Source organism: Nothoprocta perdicaria, unplaced genomic scaffold, assembly GCF_003342845.1.
Source record: "Nothoprocta perdicaria isolate Ctin4 unplaced genomic scaffold, notPer1 scaffold_161, whole genome shotgun sequence".
Classification (NCBI taxonomy): domain Eukaryota; kingdom Metazoa; phylum Chordata; class Aves; order Tinamiformes; family Tinamidae; genus Nothoprocta; species Nothoprocta perdicaria.
The window spans coordinates 568,512-592,599 of NW_020454772.1; the positions used below are offsets into that span (position 1 = coordinate 568,512).

General features: G+C 39.2%; 2 protein-coding genes across 2 annotated transcripts in view; one reads left to right on the plus strand and one right to left on the minus strand.

Annotated features, from left to right (window-relative positions):
* Window positions 1–3,757: 3,757 nt before the first annotated feature.
* RERGL (RERG like) lies at window positions 3,758–11,890 on the minus strand. The gene is made up of 5 exons (XM_026035576.1): window positions 11,818–11,890; window positions 11,647–11,703; window positions 9,465–9,538; window positions 6,524–6,666; window positions 3,758–5,386 (listed from the first exon to the last, which is right to left on the minus strand). Exons 1-5 carry the CDS (start codon window positions 11,867–11,869, stop codon window positions 5,104–5,106), a joined length of 609 nt encoding a protein of 202 aa, XP_025891361.1. The 5' UTR covers window positions 11,870–11,890; the 3' UTR covers window positions 3,758–5,103.
* An 11,341-nt stretch (window positions 11,891–23,231) lies between these two features.
* Window positions 23,232–24,088, plus strand: part of PIK3C2G (phosphatidylinositol-4-phosphate 3-kinase catalytic subunit type 2 gamma) — a 262,575-nt gene continuing 261,718 nt past the window's right edge. The window contains exon 1 of the mRNA XM_026035575.1: window positions 23,232–23,269. The gene's annotated coding sequence lies outside the window, so the exon portion shown is untranslated. The remainder of the gene's footprint in view (window positions 23,270–24,088) is intronic.

Genomic DNA, 24,088 nt, shown 5'->3' on the forward strand with positions numbered 1-24,088 from the left:
AAACATCTGCCTACATCATTTGTTCAAACACCGTGATAGTGGCTCCCTTCTCTACTTGTCTCAGCTACTGTACATATTTCTCCATGCTGTCAGAGCCTTGCACTGGGAAACCTCTGGATGCTTTACAAAATTGAGCAGAGATTAAACGCATGTCTGAACTCCCAGATAGAATTAAAAAATGAATTTAGCTGTAAATGTCTCAACATAGGGATAAACGTGGATATTAATTATATAACTAGAGGGACTCAATTTACTTTGTAAAGCAATTAAAAGTAGACAGAAACTTATAGTCTGATTCTGAAGAAAGAATAATGTCTATTTAAAAATAACCTCTTACCCAGAATAGCTTTCCTGTCTCATATAATATCAGTTGTGGAAGAAAAAATACTTGTGCACTTACAGCACTGCTTCTCTATGGGAAAACCAAACCCAAGTTTTAAAACAATAGAGGTTGATAATTAGGCTGTCTGACCCATATTTAGGCATGTAAGCAAAGGATTTGCTTTTCAAACACACTTGACAGCATGTCAAAATTTTGCTTTCCCTTGTTTTCATTTTCTGGGGGCAGCTTAAGGCTGCAAAAGAGACCTCTGCTTCCGTGGACTTTGTAAAAGGGGAAAGGAGTTGGGTATTCTTAATACACAAATGGCAAATCTATTCTAGAGTACAGTTTAATATTGCCCCTAGGTTATTCCAGGCTGGTAGTTGTGTTTCTTTGTTTGTTTGTTTTTCTTATTGTTTAAGAGCAGATAGGAAAGTATTCCTTCCAAGCACATTAATTGGAGGTGAAGTTTGCTCCTGTTTCCATAAGTAAAGCAAATCTATAGGAAAACTTCATTAACCAATAGCACCTCCTGCCAAGAGGCATGCTGAAGGAAGATTATTCTCTTCTTGGATACTTCACTGCATTTTACTCTTGTCTTCAGTATGAAGAAACAGGATGCTTGGTCGGTCTGCTTAATACTATACATGCTTTTTCCTTCTGGGATTTTAAGCTTATTTCTATAAGACTTTTTCCCTCTGCCCTGTTGTGAGTGTGACTATAGAGGGATTTATAAACAAAAGTAGTTTAATGCTGACAGACATGATAGAAGGAGAAAAAGCTGAGGCTGTGCTTGTCTTGATTGTTTATTTCTAAAGAGTTGTGAGAAAGAGCTTCAAAAAACACCTGAAAGACACCTGAGAGAGAGAGCCTATGGGAGCCAGGGGCTATTACCTTTTTACTTCAGTAGACTCTCTGCTTTTATGTCACTTTTTCTGAAGTTAAAAAAAAAAAAAAAGAAGAAGGGTTGAAGGCAGTGAGAAAGAAAATCAAATTCTGAATGCCTTTCTTGGGTGAAATGTTACTGAAGCATACAAAGTTCATCTGAGGAAGCACTTCATGACACCACGAAACATTAAGGCTTCTATGGTAATTTCAAGCTTTTTTGGTGAGAAATGGTGGGGTTTTATGTTGTAGAAACCCATGTGGGCAATCCAGAATGCATTTCCACACTCCTCAAGGAGTTCAATACACTGAAGGCGATGTCGCTATCAAGGCTGAACATGCTGCATGGAGATACAACATGTACTTTATGCAAGCAAGGTTCTTGCTTGCATAAATTCAATGATTCAATACACTTGGTGAGGTTATGAGGTTTGTCATCAGGCAATGTCTTCAGATGTCCTTGAGCCAGTAATATATCACTTTCACTTCTAAAACTCTGTGGACATTTTTAAGTATAGAAATAAGTCTTCCAAATATCCCATTTTTCTTTTAAAAGCCTTCCATTTAAAATAAGAAATAAACTAATAAGACACAGGAAGAACATAAACATTCTTCAGCCACTTTAAAATTGAATTCCTTCCCAAAGTTTGCACTCTTCGTTTATACTTCCCAGCAATAAGAAAGTGAAATTCTGATCATAAGCGAGTCATATTGTACTGGGGGCTTCAGCATGTCCAAGCCTTCTTGGTGTATCCCACAACTGTGTCTCAGCTGGTTTTCAGGTGTGTTGCAGTACTCACCCCATCTGGACAAGGGGGAAGCAAGTCTGTGGGGCACACTGCAAATTATACTGATCTGGAAGTCAACACACCAGCAAATCAAAACTAACTAGCTTCTCGGTGGCTACCTTAGTGATTTTTAAAAGATTAGAATCATAGAATCATAGAATGCATAAGGTTGGAAGTGACCTTCAGAGACCACCTAGTCCAACCCCCCTGTACACCCAGGATCACCTAGAGCACGGGGCACAGGGCTGCATCCAAGCAAGTCTTGAATATCTCCAGAGAAGGAGATTCCACAACCTCTCTGGGCAGCCTGTTCCAGGGCTCCATCACTCTCACTGTTAAGAAAAGTTTTCTTAAGTTCCTGTGGAACTTCCAATGCTTCAGTTTGTGGCCGTTTCCTCTAGTCCTATCACTGCCCACCACTGAAAAGAGGCCAGCCCCCTTCTCCTCCCTTCCTCCCTTGAGGTATTTATAGACACTGATCAGCCTCCTCTTCTCCAGGCTGAACAGGCCCAGCTCTCTCAGCCTTTGCTCACAGGGCAGATGTTCCAGGCCTCTGATCATCCTTGCAGCCCTGCGCTGGACTCTCTCCAGCAGCTCCACATCCCTCTTGTACTGGGGAGCCCAGAACTGGACACAGTACTCCAGATGTGGCCTTACCAGGACTGTGTACAGGGGGACAATCACCTCCCTCGACCTGCTGGAGACGCTCTTCTTAATGCACCCCAGGATCCCGTTGGCCTTCTTGGCCACCAGGGCACACTGCTGCCTCATGGTCAACTTGTCGTCCACCATGACACCCAGGTCCCTCTCTGCGGGGCTGCTCTCCAGCAGGTCCACCCCTAATCTGTACTGGTATCCGGGGTTATTCCTCCCCAAGTGCAGGACCCTGCACTTGCCCTTGTTGGACTTCATGAGATTTCTAACCGCCCAGTTGTCCAGTGTGTCCAGGTCCCTCTGGATGGCAGCCTCAGGGCTATCAGCTACTCCTCCCAGTTTCGTATCATCAGTAAATTTGCTGAGGGAGCACTCCATCCCTTCATCTAGGTCATTAAGATAAGGAATATAAAAGACTTCTCTGCTATTCACCATATAAAGATATGCAAAGGCTACTGCAGTGGGAAAAACTAGAACCTGCCTTGTGTTGAAGTGTTCAATTTCCAGATTTACTTTTCCTTCTTTGAATTCTAGGTCTACTTACTTTCATCTTCATCTATATATCAAGTTTATATATATATATATATATACACACACACACTCTAGTAAAGAAAAGCATATTAATGAACTTGCATCCAGTTTATTTAATATCACAGCAGTAATTACAGATAAATGTCTTCAAATCTGATACTGCTAGAGATGGCAAGATACAGGTACCCTGAAAAAACAGTGGTTATTAGTAGTTCTGGAATTGCATGTGTGGTGAAAAGATGAAGGGAATACATGACTAATATTCAAATTCAGTTTCATAGGTACTGGGTAATACTGTTTTAAATGCCTTACTCTTGATATGGCAGGGTATGCATAGAAACAAAGTAGAGCTGTGCTTGTCAACACCGAGAACTATATTCCAATATTTCTTATCTTTCAAATAAGTGAAAGAAAAAATATATTTTCCTTAAACTCAAGAAGTGCTCTTTGGTCAACATTTATTAAAATATGTTTTATTTTACAACCTTAGTGCTAAAATTGTATAGCTTTTTATGTAATCTTACAGGGGTGCACATCTTAAAATCAGTATTCTGCTGTGATAAAGTGATTTTACTAGCTTCTAGGCAGGTATAGCTTCCTAGCAGAGGTAGTCTTCAGCTCAGAAGCTTGCAGAGATTCCCTCTGTCCCCTGGCAGTGGTGAGAGGGAGTCTTTCACCTTCAGATCACTCCTTTTTCTTTCATAATTTCTGTTTGAGGACAGCACTTTTAAACACACTGGGCTAAGTCCTTATTTAGTTAAGTCTACAGCCAGAGCTCTGAATGTCAATCGGCAACATATTTAGACCTGTCTGATGTTTCACATTGGAGAAGAGTAGCTAACATTCTTTAGTACTCTCTCACATAGCATTTCAATACCATAACAATGACTAGGTTTTAAAAGCATGGGTCCTTTAGGAAAGGCATTACACCCAAGTTAGGAACCCAGGTCTTACCAGCAGGCTGACCTTTAATTCCAGGCCATAACTCATGCTTCGTGTCAGCACACATACATGGGCTTTACAAGCTTCCACTCGCAATTAAAAGTGAGCAGGCATATATCCATGCTACAGGTAAGTAGACTTCATTACAGCAGATGAAAACTGTAAAGGGAGTCAGTGCATGTTGGCGATGGCCCCGACAAGTGCAAGAAGTTACATTGACCCCATATTGACCCTAGGTATAAAATGATTTCATTAAACTATGCCTTGCCAAGAACAGTCCCATGCACACTAACATTTCACTTCTCACTCCCCTCAACCATCTCTACTTTCTTTTATCACTCAAAAACAATACTAGAACAAGAGACCATACTGCCTTGTTTGCCTGCCTCTGGTACTTCTGCAAGGACCAGCAGCTTTGCAGTTAAATATCTTTGTATACTCTGTCTAAGCATTTGATTCATCTCAGCAGGTGTCATCATCCTTGGGCATATGATGATCCAAGTCTTGCTTCCTTGAGTTAAATACAAAAATGCTAATGCAAGCAGTAGCAGTATTTTGTTTTTCTTCAGTGCAAGTGTTCTTGCCATAAAGAACATCAAAGTCCAGAACAAGATTGTTGGTCATCAGGGCTGAGTGCAAGACTGAATTTATTGGAAAGAACTGTTACACCTGGAAGCTATTATCCCAGGTTGCTTTCATGTTGAATGAATGCAGGGTAAAACTCTCATACTCCAAAGAGGTGATGAGATGAAGGGCAAGAGGGGCAGGTCAGAGATTAAATGACATAGCCCTAACACAATCTGTAAAAGGACTGGAAACAGAAGCTGGAGTCTTCTACGTCTAGACCCTGTCCACTTCACCACTGTGTCTCCCAGCTTTGGCTTGCACTATCTTAGGCCTCAAAATAGAGACTTTTAGAAGGAACTGACTGGATCCCAAGTGCTGCCTGTGCTGCCATTATTTCAGCTTCTTAGTAATCTTTTACACAGATTTCCTCCTTTTTCCAAACATATTGTTGATTAACTTGGCCATTGACTTTGATCCACTTGGCCGTCTCTTTTCCTTCACTTTGAAATTTGAGGTGACATTTCTTAGGACTTTCATGAACATTGCCACTACTTCCTGATAGTGTTCTGCAGCTGACAGTTCACAAAACTGGCACCTGTTATCCATTGCCAGCTTCTGTCCTTCATCCCAGCCGACTTCCCTCATGTGGCATAAATCTTGTTTGTTACCAACCAGAAACACTGTTGACTCCCCCATCCTGAAATTAAAAAGGTTCTGATTAGAGAAAGGCTGCATTAATCATATATTATACATTCTCCAGTACCCTCTTAATTGGCATTTCAAGACTATATATATGTATTACTGCCCCTTGCAGACTGCTTGCAGTCCTTAAGCTGTACTTTAGGATCATAAGCACAAGAGTGGAGGAGAAGCCTAACACTACCTGGAAAGAGTTTTCCATTAGCCAAGTCAAAACTCAGAGCTTTCTAGCCAAAAAGTTATGATAGGAGGAAGACCTCATTTTCATTTCTCTACTAATTTTATGTATTTTTCTTCCGCTACTGTTTTCATACTCTACAAGGCTGAATGTATTTTCAGCTCCTGGACTGCACAAAGAAGCAAGGTGAATGTTATCTCTCTTTGTAGATGAGAGATGACAGATTTGTCAGAGAGAAATCTAATCAGACTAATCAGTGTCAAAGGCCTAATTCAGATGAAAACATAGAAATCCTAATTGCAAGGATTTTGCTATAATACTTTCATCCAAAGAAATTATATGAAAGGAAGGTCAGCTGTAAAGCAGAGAGAAAAGCATTAAAAATTTACTGCTGATCCAAGAAAAGGATTTTATTGTCATTTATTTTGGATGAGTCTTAGCAGCTTGATACAAGGTAACAAACCACCACATATATTCAGGCTCTTAGAATTTCTGTTGCTGTTTTGGGGGGAATTTTATTTGTCACCACATGGTAAACCATTACAAGTGACATTTGTGTCACCACTAAAGGCAGTTTAAGAGAAATTCATTCACTGGGGGAAGCGCTTTCTTCTCTATTTGTGCATCTCTACTGGTAACGGAGTGGGACAGAGCTGCACGGAGAGGCCGCGCCAGTGTTTTACCTATGTGAATCACAGCAGATAGATCTGTGGCAGTTATTGTAAGAAATACAGTGGCAGTGCTGTAAGAAATAAGAGGGAAAATTCTCATGAATTTGGCCATGGACACACTGAAAGAGCTTGTAATTTGCAAACGAGTTTGCCTTCAAGTATCTAATTGTTGGCATTGCTGCTAGGACCCAACTGCATTTGGGGCTGCTAGGATGCTTGCAGCTCACAGAAACGTGTGGATTTTTCTCCTGCGTTGTTTGAGGGAAGCAGAACTAGCGCCACTCACTTTTTGCAGGCTCCCAGGCGAGACTCGCGGATGCGGTAGAGCAGCGCTGTGGCAAACGCGAACGACGCTCTGTCACTGATGTCGTAGACAATGATAAAGCCGTCAGCCCAGTGGAGCTCGTCGGTGAGGGAGAGCTTCCCCCGCTGCGCTTGGAAGAAGATCAAATTCACATGAAGGAGGAGGCTACTGCTGTCACTTCAGAGCAGTCGCTTTGTCACCGCAACTGCGAGAATGCTGCATCTTTCATCACTAAAGATATAAACAGGTCTGTGTGCCACACTGAATTCAGGGGAGTCCTGCTCCCAGGGCCTAAGGAGTGACTATTGCTACACATGGCACTTCGGATCATTGACAAATTCATTATAAAACACCTCTGCTTCGCCTAGCAGTTAGATGGTATGATCTCCATAGCCCTTCTTTCAGTAGAGGTATGCTGAATATTCTGCAGTGTTACAAGTGTTGGCCATCAATAGTTGTTGGTTTATAGCCATGGCTTGCTTTTTGCACCCCTAGTGTTCTGACCATAGGGAGCTTAATGAATTTGCTAAAAGTTTTGTTCCCTCTCATTTCTTATTAGCTTTGTTCGTCCAAGTCTCCAAATATTTTCTTTTCCATGGGGTAAGTCTCATTAGCGATGAAAGATCTTTCAGGCTGCAGTTGCCTTTGATATGAGTGGTGACAGAAAAAAAATATTACTCAAGGGATACTGAGGACTGTATCAGTCTTTGGGATCCTCCAGCTTAAGAAAGGATTACAGTTTCTAGAAAACAACTGCTGCAAATTTCTCTGTTGAGCTAAAGAAATGGCATTTAAGCACTATTTAAAATTATTTTGTGCCTGTAATCAAAATTATTTTTTTTAGTTCCTTCTCTTTTACATTAGCATGAGGGTAAAAAACTTCGCCAATTTTTAGATTTGCTTAAACAGCTTGCTTTGCTGTGGACAGTAATCCAAGAACTGTTTAAATTAGTCCCTCATTAGTTTATCTTAATCTTTTGCTCTTTGCAATATATAACCTCCTCCATACTCTTCCACCCCTCCCCCAGGTTGCCTAAATTAGCTCTTCATGGAGGCAGCACCATGAACACAGCTGTGCTAAGAAGGCTGTAGCTTGACATGAGAAGTGCAAAGTGAGTAATAGCTGGGAAAAGAGGTGCATGAGAAAGAAAAGATGAAACACAAGTTTCCAGAACTGTCTGAGGACTTGAGTAACTTGAATAAAAGTATGTGAGCTTTGTGGGGGCTGTGCAGCAGGTTTGGAGGCAGGAAGGAAATGTGGCAGCTGCTTTCCAGATGGGTGAGGGGAGAATAGGGAGCTTTGCAGAGGGGAATCCAGATCCCTGAGGCTTCCCACTGGTAGCAACAAGATTTCAGGAAGCACACACAAAAATAGAGATTTTTTTCCGCCACAGCTTGACATTTTCTCAGGACCTGCTCATCTTCCCTAACTCCCATGGGACAGATACAGCACTTTCATACCCCATCCATACTTTTCTAGTGTTATCTGTTCCATCTCACAAAAGTCCATACCACCAATTCTTCTACTCACTACCTGTTCCTGTGCAGGAGCTCAAGGAGAGACAAGGACAGAGCAGCACAACACAGCAAAATTCAGAGTTAAGCCTAAGAAATAACTGGTACAACTAAGCCAGAAAGAGGAGCTGCCCTTCATCATAGCTGATCTCCTGTCTCAAAGAAGAAGAGGGTGCCCAGGGTATAGCTGACAAGCTGTCTGTCCATCACACTTGCAGCTACACCCTGGGCACCATCTTTCATGTGCCCATCATGTGCTCATTCTGCTTTGCCTTAGCTAGTTGCCATTGCCAATGTTTTAAACATTTTATTAAGAGGCTTTATTAAAAGGCCACAGGATTTAATAAGACAGAAAGTGAAAGCTATGGGTTAGCTAAGGAGAGAGGTCTGAAGTAGGTGGGAGCAAGTCCATAGATTAGTAGAGTCTGACAGCACAGCAAAGGAGGACTCCATGTAGTATTGTATCATGACACGGGGGCTATATCAGAGCCTTTATTACTCTGTGACAAATAATGTTGAGTATTATAAGGAGCCAGGATGCTTATCTAGATGTCCAGCCCAGGAAAATGGAACACCCAATATGGATGCTGCAAGGAATTACAAGTCATTTCCCTTTCTTTCCCAAATGAAGGATGCAGTTACTTGTCCCCAAAAAGGGCTTGATTTTTTAATTTATTTTGTGCTCACTGGGTTGAGTTTTCAGTCCTTGAACCAGTTGCACAGCTTTAACACTCATTGTCTCGGTTAAGAGACAAACTCACAAGGATCCCTTCTGGGAAGGTCATGTGATTAACTAGGCAGACCTATCCTGGTCTGCAGGTTATTACAGAATACCAAAATCTTTCTATTCTTGTGATGGCAAGAAAGAAAAAGTTATCATCTTTTTTCTTTCAAGTTGTCTTACTGTGGTCAACATTCAGCTCTCAACATGTGAAGTCTGCAAGGTGGCTTGCCTTTGATCTGTGAGTGTAAGTCTTGTTTCTAGGCCTATGTTTTGACTATTTCTACAAGCATTTAACATACCACTTGTTTTATAAACAGAATTTCGGTGTTTTAGGAGATTTGATAAAACTGAATGGCATAATTTTATATAGAAATATATAACTGTATACCTAAAACTTTCTGTCCAACTTATCTGTATTTAACTGTGTAACATGGGAGCAGCAGTTAATCTTGCTAGTAGTATTCCAAAAATGCAAAAGCATTCACACAAAAATTGTACCACTTCCATAAAATGAAAAATATTCAGTGTTCTGAGCCACAGCAACTATGTAGTTTAAATCATCACAGATAAAAATAGCAACTATAGATTCCAAGCACAGACAGCAAGCATGGATTTCCCCCACCCCTTCTATGCTTGCACAGGTAGAACAAGGAACAGCTTTTATTTGGCCCCTAAAGTTCTTACCTGAGAGCAAGGGTCATAAATTTCCAAGTGAATCTGCCTCCCATCCAGGCATAAGTGTTTAGTGTAGATGCATTCTAGAAGATACATCACATTAAAAGAAAATCAGCATTAGAGAGACTGGCAGTGGTAGTGAAGAAAGGGTAATGAAAGTGAGATTTGCTGTCTATTATTGAGAAATTCTTTAGTTCCTCCAGTTTGGTAGGATTCGCTTATTTATTTTTAAGATGGAAACCAGTTTGGTATAGTTCCTTTAGTTATTTTTAAGCTGGAAACAGACCCACTCATTCTGTAGCACTTGGCCAGCCATATGAGGAAGGGATTGGACAGCTCAAGTACGCAGTTGTATTTCCATGGAAGTGCTGGTGTGAATAATGCTGTTAAATATTTTTCTCCCAAAATTGGAGACAAAGGGGGTGCAAAAATGGCCATAATTAGCTAAATGCCGATGACACTATTCACCTTGTTCTCAAGGCTCACACTTATAGAAGTAATGAGCTAGCCTGTGCTTAAGTGCTGACTGTACAAAAGCCACCACTTGGTAATAAATATTAGTACAATTATTCCAATGCTCATTTGCCATGAGATTTATTACTTTATTAGGAGTTACCATACAAAGAAGCATTAGACCAGAAGTATTTATAGAATCATGTCCTTAGACTAGATCCTGGTATTCCTATAATGTGAACTCTTAGATTTAAGACTCACTATCAGCACTAGCAACCCTGGAAACTCTACTGTAGGCCAACCACTGCTGGTAGCCAACAGGTTGTCTGCAGTACAACTCCTCAGTTACTGAACACCCAAAGACATAAGTTTGTATTGGCACTACTAAACATATAGGTCAAATTTCTCTTGTGTATTCAGGCCATAGATAAGGGTTACCTTCTCTGAATGTGTGTCTTCTGTTCAGCAGCATGTTCATCTGAAGCATATTTCATGCCTGTCTTAGTTCATATCAGGCAAAGTCAGTCCCAAAGATCCCAGAGCATCAAATCTGTAGCCACCAGTGTTTTCCATAAAGTATTTTTAGTTAATAATTTTAACTGCACTGATGTTCTGTAGTTTATCACCCATATTTGATGATACACCCCTTCTCAAAATTCCCTTTCTTTAAGTTTATCATCTTCAAACAAACATCTATTTACAAAACCATTTACATATGGATTTGGTTCTTTTTGGATTGTTTGTCTCCTTCCAATACTAGAGTGTCAGAAAAAGGAAACCTGTCTTTGTGTTTAATTTAGGATCCATTTGGAGCATGAGGAACAGTATATAACTTGCTTTTAAAAAGCTTAGATTATAAACAACGTGGGACACCAACTCTGCAGTAACAACATTGATAAACAACCTATGTAACCCTGCTTTTTAAGTAAATTAGTTTAGGTGTATAGCTGAAACTAAACTTAGTGCTGGTCTTTGTGGAACATGGAAAGCTACTCTGATTCTTGTCAGAAACGTGTTGGATTTAAAAACAGGCAGAAGGGTAGATTAATTATTTATTCATCTTTGTTTATTAAGTTCTGGGACTTCTCATGCCACACGAGCTGGAGTGACACACTTCAGAAAATGTCTGCATTCCTTCTAGATAGTACCTGTACTGCTTCTCTGCAAGATGTGAAGGTTCAACTCCTGCTTTGCCATCTCTGGGATGTAGAAGTGCCCTAATTATCAATGTATGTATTCTAACATGAATGAGAAACCAAGTCCTGAGCTTGGCAGGACTTTCCACAACTCTCTCAAACCACCACATTCCCACAAGAGCAGAGGGCTCTGAATGGGGCTTGGTGTAAGCAGAAGTGCCCGATTAACAGCCTTGTTTCTTGCACCTCTCCTGTACTGCTAGTTAGGACATAGTCAATAAAATAACTTCAAAAGCATCTACTACTTTACTCTCATCTTTGGTCTAGTGTGAACTTGCCATGAGCTACCCAAGCCTCATGTGTCCTGGATGCCCTTAAGTCCCTCCACAAGTGCTGCACCAACTGCATCCACTCACTGCCCAAGTTTTGGGCAATGTTCAGCTCGGCTTTTCCGAGCTTCTGAGCTTACTGCTACCCAGGCTGTCCGAGTGTCAAACAAACCCAGACTTAATCTCAGCCAGACTTCTGCTAAAGCGATTACCTGTGAGGAAACGCGCACACTTTTCCGCGGCCCCAAAGCCCCAGCCCAAGCCCCTGCTCACCGGCATTGGACGCGTACTCTCCGATGAAGCGCCGGGTCAGGAACCGCACCGTCAGCGCTGCGGGGAAGCAAACGCCGCCGTTAGCACCGACACCAGCACCGACACCGGCACCAAGCGCGCGGGGAAGTTCGCGCGGAGCTCGCCGAGCCCCCGGCCCGGCCCGGTCCTTACCCGACTTGCCAGCCCCGCCGCCGCCCAGCACGGCCACCTTCACGTCGGCCATGGCGCTGCGGAGGGTGACGGCTGCGGACGGTGAGGGCCACGGCGGTGACAGCCGCGCCGGGGCCGCCTCTCCGCGGCCGCCGCCGCTTTATGGGCTGCGCGCCGGCGGCGACGCCCCGCAGCCCGCCCACCCGCGGCCCTCCTGCCCGCCCGCCCGCCGCCGGAGGAGGACCGCGACGGCGATGATGATGATGGTGGTGGTGGTGGTGGGGACGGGTCAGTGGCTGTTTTCGTCTTGGGGAGGTGGCCGCGCCGCTGCGAACGGAACGGGTCAGCGCTGAGGCTCCGCTCAGGCGCCCCCCTTCATCCCGCCTTGGCTTTGCCTGCAATTCCTCGTCCCCAGGCGGTATTTCCTGGTAAATGTCTGGCCTTGTCCTCTTCCCGCCCCGAAATCCCGTCCCTTCGCTGCTCCGCGGTTAGGAGCTGTCGGATTGCTTTGCATTAAATGGTTAAAAGCTTAGAAAAACAAGTGCAAAACAACCCCCTCAAGATTGTACTCCAGTTCCAAGTTAAGGCTTGACTTGTTTACTTTTGCTTTATATTCAGTTCTAGGTTGTCATCCAGTGGAAATGTTTATTTGGAAGGTAAAGTGATTCTTTTTTTTTCTGCTGTTTTGAGTGGTAACTTGCTGGAAAGGGTACTTTGCACATCCCTAATGTTCTCCATCCCAAGGCCATGAAGCTGTTTTCACCCAGAAAAGCCTCTGATCCTGCAAGTGCTTTTTGTAAGTGTGAATAGTCATTGATTTAAATAAAGTTTCTGAAGTGCCTGAAGTTATTATGTACTAGATGGTAACTTGACTAAGGTTTACAACACTCCTCTGAAGCAGGAAAATACGACGTGGAAGCTGGGGCCCAAGGAGCTAAATCCACAGCAAACACACTTTGCTGTTGCTGTATGATTGATTTCATTATAAGACTCCTCAAGTGCTCTCTTTGCCCCTGCAAGTGAATAAAATACTTGTATGTATATGTTTAGTCAGTGTAGTGGTGAACAGAAGACTATTCTAATAGCCAGGCTTCACGTAAATACATGTTCTGTTCCTCTTTATTGTATTGCTGTTTTTTTTTTTCTTTCCATTCTGCTAATATAAATTGAATATACTTATTCAATCCAATATTTCTATTCTTTTTTTTTTCTTCTCTTGAAGCTTTTATGTATTGCATGACATAAATCATTTAAATCATTTCAATATTTGGCTCTACATGCTGGTCAGTGTTACAGAAGCAGCAGATTTAAATGAGTTCAAAAATACAGCAGAGAAGGAATGTGAACACACATTTCTTGTGTCTGCTTGGAGGAAAATACACTTACTTAAAGATAAAGATGCAGCTTGGCTACAAAGTCCCTAACTTAGAGGTTGCTATTGGCTGGAAATGTATTCTGGGAATGCCCCTGCGTTGCTAATTTATGTTCTTTTGGCTGTCGTTCACTGTCAATAAGCAAGGTACTGGTTAAAAAGACCTTTAATCTTACCCACTATGGCTATTCCAGCATTTGTCCACAGTCCTCCACTGTGCAGGAAGCTTAGACATCTGTATTAGGGATGTAGCAGTTTGTGCAAAAACAAGTGCTCCAATACTTAATGTTACGCTTGGGATATAAATTGTCAAAGCTCGTGTTACACTATTGCAAAATGAGCAGAAAACAGTTTTCCTGTTTCCATTACTGAGACTTAACCACATTATCTCTTTTTACCACCTAGGTGGCAAACATAATGGTAGAGCACTACCCCCATTAAAGACTACCCAGTCTGCAACTTTTTTTTTCTTTTAGTAATGAAAAAAAATTCTTAAGAAGAATTCCTTAAAGATTCCTTAAAGCTTCAGAATAATTATTTTAATTAACTACTAAACAACATGGACATTTCCTTTTTACCAAGAAATTGCTTTCAGTAATGCTCCCTGGCACTAAATAGAATTGAGAAAATTCATAATAGAAGGAATTCCTGAATATCCACTCAGAATTAATTCTGCCCTTGTTCGTAAACTTTTCCGTTGTTATTTTTATGTTTTGGAAACACAGAGATATTTTTAAATTCCTCCACACATGGAGTGCAGATCTCAAATTTCTTCTGCATGAATATCCACAAGGAGCACAATTGAAATCAAGTTCTTCAATCCATCAGAGAAGAGAGCGATCTTCATCTAAACTGGCATTTTTGACATTTCAAGTTAGAAATAACATATTCGTTGATTAGCTTACTGAACTGCTTTGAGTAACAGTTCTCTTAAAGAAATGTATCATCTGTTCAAAGATAGGTTGTAAAATAAACACACATTCTTTATGAATTACGTAGTTTGGGCGCTTTGTACAAAAGGCTGTGGCTATGCTTGGACAGTGGGGTGGACGCAGTTGCTGCACCTTTCTGGAGACCTTTGAATGCTTGTTTCCTGTGTCTGTGTGTGCTCCCTTCTCGCTTCTGTTGCCAGGACTTTTTAAAAATGAAGCCACCTCCTTTCTTGGAGACTTTGTGAGGTTTGTTGGTTGTGAGGTTTGTTTGTGAGGAGTGATGGCCACCCTCCGGTACTGAAGTGGTTTTGCTTTCATTACCTCTTGTTTTGTATCCTGGCAGAGGTGAATAGAGAACAGTTAGCTCATGACACTGGTGAACAGAAACTCCTATGCTAGTTTCAGCTCTGGCAGTCAAAAACTGGTTAGAAACGAGTGAATTCAGCTTGTATAAAGCACTGCTATGAAAAATGGTAGGCTTCTGGGAGGTATAATGGAAACAGGTTATTAACCAAATAATTCACAATGAATGTGGTGAAGGATTGAACTGTATCAGCTAGGAATTTTCACAAGTGGCTGATCACTGGTCAGGTGAGGTCACTTTCCATTCTGTTCCCAATCCCAGAGGACTTCTTGGACTTAATGGCAGGTATGGGAGGCAGGACTGTTGGTGGAGAAAGTTAACATCAGAAAAACATTTTCTTGATATTTTAGCTCTTTTCATGCAGGTTAGCCGCTGGAAATAAGGTGGAATTGAGAGTACATGGTCACTCAGTGTACAACCATAATGATTTAATCCAAAAAGCACAGTTAGAAAACAGTGTCTGAAGCCAGTGCTAGCTGTTTACTCTATGTGCCGCAGCTTTATGTGCTGTATGTATGTTTACTATGTGTTTGAAGTTTGGATTTCTAAATCTTGTTGAGGTTCATGTCCCTATGGAATAAGTCTCTTTTCAGCTTGCAAGGTAGTGTTTTCCAGAGGAGATTTATCTATCAAAACCAAACTTAACTTATCACCAAATATTTAGAAAAGCTGCTATGAATTTTACAACAGCTACTCTTAATTGCTTCCACAGCACATGAACTGGTCAACTGCAGATCTAAACCCACAATTTTCTCCTAACAAAGCTAAAGAAACAGAATTTTTAAACTAAGTAAGGAAAAGGGGAAATCATCTATGAATTCTTTATGCTTGTCAGCAGGATACCCAAAAGCATCCATTCATGACCGAAAGAAAGCATGATGGTTCATGTGTTCTCTTCGCATGTGTAGTAGAAATTACAGTTATTCAGTTATTTTTTCAAGTATGAAAATTAACATTTTCCTCCTTGATAATAGTGAAGTGCTCTTGAAGGCATTCTTTTTTTTTTTTTTTTTTTTTTTTTTTTTTTTTTTTTTTTTTTTTGTTCAGGGATAGAAATTTTTTCATGCTGACTATGAAGAAGTACTTCTTAACAGAAACTGCAACTTGGATCTATGTACCATTAATACTCAAGAAGAGTCATGGTGGGTGTGAAAAACAAAAGGTCATAGTTCCTCATGGATTTGCCAGTTCTGCAGTACCAGGCAGGATTTTGCAGTCTCCTGCCATACCTCTGGGAGGAAGGACAGTTTGAGCAGATTAGTTCTGTTATAGCAGCCATTCCCTGAAACCCAGGCCTGGCAACATGCAAAATTGAGACACCAGATAGCCTAGTGAGAATAGCTTGCAGACAGAGGTGTAGGGATTAAATCTTAGGCATTTTATGATATACTAGCTATCATCTATTATATATAAATAAAGCTATCATCTATTATATATAAATAAACGACCTGAAGATCTGCTTATGAAAAGCAGATTCTTGAAAAGAACTAAGTTGAGTAACTCACAGGTAAACTGTATTCTTTGGGTTTTAGAAATTGCACAAGAGCATCACATTACTGCTAGAAGAAGTGGCAAGTTGGTTTTCAGTGTCCATGAATTTACCATCTATTCCTTTGTTGCTTTATGCAAACTTTGGACTATCCAAACAAGGATTGCTTTTTGAATGTGTAACTGTTCAGGGATTAGCACATAATAAAGGTCTCTGCATATCACCACAATGCAAATATTTAAGCATAAAAATAGTCTGTTCGTCTGGCTTGGACTGTTCATATGGGAGCCTTAAAAAGGATTCTTGAGTAATTAAGTAATTGCTAATGACAAGAGTCAACGGTCTTTAAAGGGCATATATCTTCTTCATATATATTATTACGTGTTCCTGTCTAGGACAGAAATCTGCTGTTTGAACCTCATGTAAGAGACTTTTCCCAGCAAATTGAAATTGAAGTCTTTTTCTGGGTATACATTTAAGATAATTGACATTTGTCAAAATTTGAGTGCAAGACTGAATACTTGTAGAGGGTATTTATACTCAAAAATGCAATATAGAGTTTATATTTTGATTTTTACTGCCTTGGGAAAATGTTATCTCAAAATTTGTAGATCTTGTATTTGCAACACAATAAGAAGACATATCTTTAGCTGTAGTCAATATAGAAATTGTGTACTTTGTGTTAACCAATTAAACATTATACACAGAGGAAGCTATTAATCATTTCAGAAGAGAAGAATACTTGAAATCTGTTTTCAAAGAATGTAATGGAGTTGTCGCAAAAATAAGCTTATCAGTTAAAGTAATTCAAGGTTTTGAAGAGCTTTTTCCCTCTGCTTTTTGAACTGGAAGAAAAGCGAGTAGTTTCTCAATATGCTTTCCAAACATTTCCAAACATAAGACAAGGAGTATGATCCTAGATGACCAAATAATCTTGTCTTTGAGGAGCACTTGCTTAAGATTAAAAAAACCCAAGCCCTGATTCAAATAGAACAAGGATTTTAAAATGGCTTGCATTCCAGATGACTGTGGTGCTCTTGGGGGATGAAGCTAACTTTTATTCTCAGCCATCAATTTATTTGTGCAAGATAAAAAAGATACAAACAAACAAAAACAAACAAAAAAGGTCGAGCAAAAAATACGGTAAGAAACTTAAGAAACTTTCACAATCCAAGCGAGTTTCTTTGCCACTAGAGCATTGAATATTTTGGGCTGATTCTTGGTGGTTTTTTTTTTTTTTTAATATAAATTTCCCTTTCCAGTTTCTGAAGGATTTGACCAAAGAAGATTGCAGTTTATTTTTTAATCATTTCTAGTTTTTAATGTTCTGAATGAGATCTTATAACAGTAAGTTTTTGTTGTGCTTGCACACTGAAGTAGAAGTGACAGATTCTGTTTTTGCTGTTTATATGCAGCAGCAATTAACTGCGGAAATATTTATTCAAATTTTCATTCACAGTCACACAAAATACCTGTTCTGGCAATGAGTCTGAATCTAAAGGTAAAATCCAGGATCACTGTTATACAATGTAAAAAGTTATGTTGTTCTGGCCTATCAAATCTTCACCCCATTTATCCAATGATAAATACAGTTGTTTAACTGAAATAAGATGTTACTGTGAATTTGGATAAAGAGACATTTTAATATGGAGGAAAATCTTCCTCTGTTCAGACCAGTTTATTAGGCACAACCTTAGTGTAAATAAGTGCTAACCAGGTAGAAATATTTATTTCAGAGTGTCGCTTCATGACAGTGTTGTGTAGCAGCCTTCTCCTTTGCATGGAGGATATAAAAGTTTATGCTTTGTCCACACCAACATTCTGTTTAAAAACTTACTGTAAGATGGAAACTGAATGTGTTTCTTCATCTAGAATAAGCTCTATACCACATGGTACATATTATAGTAGAGCTGTAAAGAAAAGGAGTCTTAGACTTAACTAATACAAAAATGTTTGGAAAATGTCTTGATTATAAAATGAGTTTTTCAAGACAGATTTGATTTGCTTATAAATACAAGAAATCTAAATCCTTTTCATTTAGGATATTTTAGTGGACTGTTAAATCCTACTTTTGTGAGAAAGGACTCTTGCCATTTCTGTCAATTCCAAAAAAATCTGTATGTTTCATTTTAGAAGCAAATAAGAATCCAATACATCAAAAAAAAAAAAAAAATCCAGGATGGCTAACATTTTTTTAAAGTTATCTTTGTTTTTTTTTTTAATTACTATTCCCTATGAAAAAAATTCATCACTTTGTGACATGAAGAGGATATAGCAAATTATAACAGCAAATCAACTTCTGTTTTATATTACATTTCCGACAATGTAGAAACAAGAGTCATGAATGCAAATATTGCAGAAACTGTGACTGATTGCACAAAATGTGCAGAAATATGTCGCTCATGCAGATGATACCCACACAGCATTAGATAACATGTTTCCACGGGCAATAAAATGAGGGGGAAAAAAAAAAGGACATGATATCTAACCTATTTTTACAGTGAAAGTAAATTCCTTTTAATGGTCGCTGGTATTTTTTAAGCCTTCTTGTGTTGGATATCCTACCAAAAGCTCTCAAATGAATTACAGTGAGATAAACTAGTGTTTGAATTTATAGGGTTTTAGTCCCTCTGCAATAAAGGGCTCACACATATGCTCTTATCTCAAGTAAATATGTGAGTTATGTAGATCCTTAATAGAAGTAATGTCTTTTGGGGCAGTAGTTAAGATGCTAGTTTTGAGCTATAAAACTTTAGCCTCTGTTTGGGGCCACTCAAGTTTAATGTCGACTCTGTCAGTATTCCAGAGAGGGGCTTGAGGTTGCTTTATGTCATTTTAGGAATGAAGGGGGACTGCAGCTGAGCATGTTTCTTGTTCTCTATAGTTCTCCCACCTCTTTGATCAAATCCAAATCTCCTGTACTTTTTGGTTATAGACACATTCTACAAAATCTGTATCTTTGAACAGTCAATTTGAGACAGGAGCCGGGTTTTCTTTTCCAGTGAGGGTTATATCTCTGTAAATCCTTTTGCTTACATTAATAAGATAGTGTACCACTAAAATAGTCCAATAGAATTTGTGGGTAGAGTATAATTAGAATTATTTGTGTATTGTAGTATGTCACTCTAACTAGAACACTGCAATATCTCTCAAAAGAACTGCCCTTGGAAAGCTGACAGTTATCACTGTAAGTTTTTTTTATAAGCCCTCTGAAACACCAATTTGATTTTTATTTTTATAGACAGCTTTTCTAATTATATGTATCATATTTTCATGTGATGATAGTTAATATTTTACTAAATATAGTTCAATCAGAGTAAGATGCTTAAAGTCTAAGATAAGGGTTGAGATACGGAGTTAACTGAAGATAAAAACTGTAGCAAGTAGTTATTGTAGTTACGTTCTGTGTCTAGATAAAAACTCAGATTCTAAAGTGCTTTTTTGTTCTAAATTACTATTAATAATTATACTGTTTATGTACATTCTGAATTTTTCTCAGTTTGGGCAATGGAAATTATTACAGTCTAGTGTGGTTAGCATTACTTTCAAGTTCTCACTGGGGGTTTTGTTTTGCTTGGTGCAGTAGAGAAAGTGAGCATTTCAAGGCTGGTGTTACTTAGAAGCAATTTTTGGCATTGGAATTAAAACAAAAGAGATGGAATATTTTTCTTGGTCTGAAATTTTACAGGAACTGGTTTGACTCAAATTTGACTTGATAGTGGCCCTTTAGAACTATGTCATATTGCTAAGGTCTGGGAAGGAGTCTTTTTCATTAAAACTGACTGAGCTGTAATGCCCTGAAAAACACCTTATTTATTTATTTTTGTACAGCATAGGAGAACTTGCATCATTCTGTCTTAGGGATGAAAAATGAAAAATGCAGTATCTTCTCCCAAAAGTTTTATGTCTTCTTTTTTTTTTTTTTTTATCTTGAGGGCAATATGTAACTTTTATTACCAAGCCATTCTGTGGAAACCTCATTTTGCCATGAGAAGCTCTTGTGCACAGACTGTCAAGAGAAATTTATAAATTATTTTATTCTCAGGCATATAGTGAGGATAATAGTAGTAAAAAAATAATTAAAGGTAGCAGTAGGATTGTGGAATTCACAAACAGGAATGTGCCTCAGGTATATACCACTGCAGAGCATATTGCAAAGACACTAATGAGGTTTATGACTGTGAGGAAAAAGTACCTCAGGATTTAACATCTGAATCTTGAATTGTTATAGATGCTTCAGGTGCTCACAGCTATTGAGTCTTCTACTGCAAGAGGCAGGAGCAGAAAGAATAATAGAAACACATTTGTCAGCAGGTATCTGTATCCTGTAAATAGCAAGTTTCAGCCAGTTTTTTTCATCCTTAATTTGATTTTTTTTTAACTAGTTCAGATTCTGCATGGAGTTTTAATTAGTGTACAACAAACCAGTAACTGCCCTGGACAGCTGAGTATGGGCAGTGGGAAGAGTTTCCTTGTCTCTGACAGAGCTACACAGTTCCTAGAAATGTAGGAAAAGGAACCAAAGAGACCAGAGCAGGTTCCTGAATGGATTTTCTAGAGCTGATAAACCAAATAGTTAAGGCATCCATTTGGCACATTATGTTAGGGATGATTTTTGTGGTAGAATGTTACAGGGAAGGTAGTGACTTTTTGAATTTGGAAATTGTGTAAGAATTAATTACCTTTTTGAAAGTTTGCTTTCTTTTTGAAGCCCATTGGTCTCTCAGGATCCATCATTTACCAGTGGGCAATGAAACAGGAAAGCTTAGAGGCTCTGCACCTTAAAGATGTGCATTGCAATTTTGCTTCCATTTAAAGGAGTCAAATTAATGTTTTCAATATAACTGGGGAGTGGAATGGAATTGTCTGAATTTAATAAGGAACAAGTGCTGTGACTATGTCAACTAACTTAGAAGCTGGCAAGGAATAGCTGCCGAACACAGATGGTGCATAGCCAGCACATTCGTAGGTGCACATTCATTTTTCTTTGAACTTCCAATGTTGCAGGAAAGGATCAAATCAGGAAGAAAATGGAAAAAAAAAAAAAAAGTGCAACTGCAGGTTTTTTGCCTATTATGCATTGCAAGTAGCAAAAGTAAATTTTAGTCTAAAAAGAATAAGGAAAATCTAGGAAATTGCCTAAGGTTTAGAAATGATATATGCAAAATTCCTTTTTTGACAAAAAAGGTACAGTCACTGACTTTTCCGTGCATTTATCTCTGTCTCTTTACACTTATGAAGTTACCTGAATAGCTATTTTCTTTCCCAGTTTTACATATCTGATTTCTTTATTAACAGAAATAAAGATAAGTCATGAATTGGTTCATATGGAAATAAACCACCAAACTTGTCATCAAAGTAGTTTTATACCTCATGTGAATACTATAATAAGTGGTTTGGATAAAGATAACATCTAAAAATATTGATATAGGTCTCTACTGATCTCAGCTGGATGAACCAGGCTATTTCTCGCCTGCCTAAATTACACTGCAATTTTTTGTCATTATTTTGTGTGTCATAAGACCATCACTTATAAGTGCCATCTAGAGGCTCACTCTGTCCCATTCAAGTCAATGCATGTTTTTTTTTCCATTGCTTTTTCAACAGTAGTAGGATTGATGGGTGAAACAGAGCAGCTGTTGAAAGGTTAGTTTTAAAGTAGAATTGTGGTCAGAAAAGCAAAGTGACCCTGTCAAGCTGACATACTGGGAGCACTTTTTTTTTTCCTTGGTGACTTCCAGGCCAAATCTGCCTAGTTTACAAGTCAAACATATTTCATTGACTTCCAGAAGTACAAAGTCAGCTTTTGGTCTGAACAATCAAAATTGTTATATCTTCTTCCTAAGAGAAGGTGGCACAGTTAAATTATTAGGATATCACTTGCAGATATCAGGAGATATCAGTTAGCAAGGACCAGTTTTGTATCCCCCCCCCCTTTTTTTTTTTTTAGCTGTATTTACATTTTATTTGACTTCTGTCATGATAAAGATCTAATGTTTTCGACAGCTTTGAATACAGCTTTGAAAAGCACTTACATTTCATGCTAGAGGTCAAAATTTCAATATCAGTTTAACATGATAGAAACCACACCTGAAAGAGGTGGCTTTTTTCTGGGCTGTACAATTTCCTGTGTACTTTCAAAGGTTCACCAAGTCACACAGGGATTTGGATTGGAGAACTGAATCAGTATAATATTATTATTATTAAAAAGCCACTGACACTGTCTCGTTTCAGTAAGGGGAACTGCAGATACTGGCCTGTCATGTCTGTATCCTAATGTGACCCTGACCCCATGATTTTGCTCCTGAGACAGCACATAGCATCATCTGTTCTTTAACTGCTTGCATGATTAATATGCTGTAGTTAATATTTATGCTCACTGCTAATGTTAAGGCCAAAGCTGTTCCCTTCCTTCACAAGTACATCAAGGGCAAACAAATTTGGCTGAAGTTTTATGCTGAGTAAGATAATCCAGAGCAGAATGTTATATTTCCAATAAAGGTATAAGTCAGAACTAGCGTTTTAGCATTCAGAAAGTGAAATAGCTTCTACCCCTTGTGCCTTGTAATGCCTATGGATTGCTCCATAAGTTCCCCTGGATCTTTATTTTGTTGGTTATTGATTGCAAGGAGGAGTAGCCATCCCAGAGGCTGCAATGTGCATGAATGTGTCTGTGCTTGCTCACAGTGAAGTGCATATGACAGATGCACATATTTAAGGCATGTGCCAATTTTTACAATGCATGCATATCATACCGCACATTCTGGGTTCATTAATGCTTGACCTTTTATATGCAGGCTGAAACAACAGCCATTTTTAAAGGTAGCTAAGTATTAATGGTTCTTCTAAGGTGTGAGCACAGCCTAACATATTTACATATTTACTTTTTACATATTACAAAAACCTGTCACATTTTCAGTGTAGCAGATTTCTCCATGCTTTCTCAAATAGCATGGAGAAAGTACTTTTTTATTCCTCAAATTTTATACCATTACAAGACCCCAAGGTATTGGTCATTGTTTCTTCCTTCCTGCTATGGATTGTAGAACTACTTAGTTATTGTTAACCTACTGCAGGTGAGATATTTGTTAATGAAGATATGGCTAGGAAGGAGGAAGGCTGGCTACTGTTTTTGTTCTACCTCCTTAGTCTCTGGTAAACCTTGAAGGGTAGTGGGTGGTTGCTCCTCTGTAGAGAGTAACTGAGCAAGTGCAGGTCTGGGCTCCTTGAAGGGATGAAAAACAGGATTGAGCAAGTAGGGAATGCATAGAAGGTTGAAGAGTGAGAACATGAAGAGAAACAGGATGTCCCTGCAGGTGAGTGCAGTAATGTTTTGGTGATGGTGGAAAGAAAGAGAATTTTTTTAGTCATCTGGAGGTTTGTACTAGTCAGTAGTTGCTGAATGAGGTAGAAAACCTGATGGAAAAGATTCAGTTTATGAGAATATTGCCATCATACAGATTGGTTTCAACCTCTCTATTTAGAGGAAGCATCATTCTCTACAGATGTGAATTTCCTCTTTTTCAAAATTGCTTTTTTTCTTGTTTGTTAATCTGACCACTGTTTAGAGCTAGTGCCAGACATTAGAAGCATTATCTGTTGTTTTTGGTTGGTTGGTTGCGATTTTTTTTTTTTTTTTTGAAAGGTGATAATTTGCACTTATATTCTAGACAATAGTAAGGTTGGATCACGCGTCCAAACAGTAGGACCAAGTTTTCCTTCTGTGCTGAGTCACATAGTCCCTTCAGAAACCGGGATGCCTTTCTAACCATCTAGGAAAAAAAAAAAATTCACAAAAATAAACAAAAAAATCCTTTGTGTACAAATGTGTAGTAAAACTGATCCGTTTTTGCATACAGGTGAATGTATAGAATCTTAACATCAAATGCATTGTGTCTGGAACTATTGTTTTGCTTTGTTTGCATACACTAGCTTTTGTAGTATAGGCAAATTAGTTTAATGCTTTCTGGAAATGTCCAAGTTTTTTAAAACAACAAAACTCCTGCAAAATAGCCTGTCTCTTTTTCCCCTTCCCCCCTCAAAAAAAACACCCATGGGAGTGTGTGGAAGTACTCGGTTAGTTAATGTCCTAAGACCTTAGCACTGTTTCTCTACTCTTGCTGTGGAACATCCAA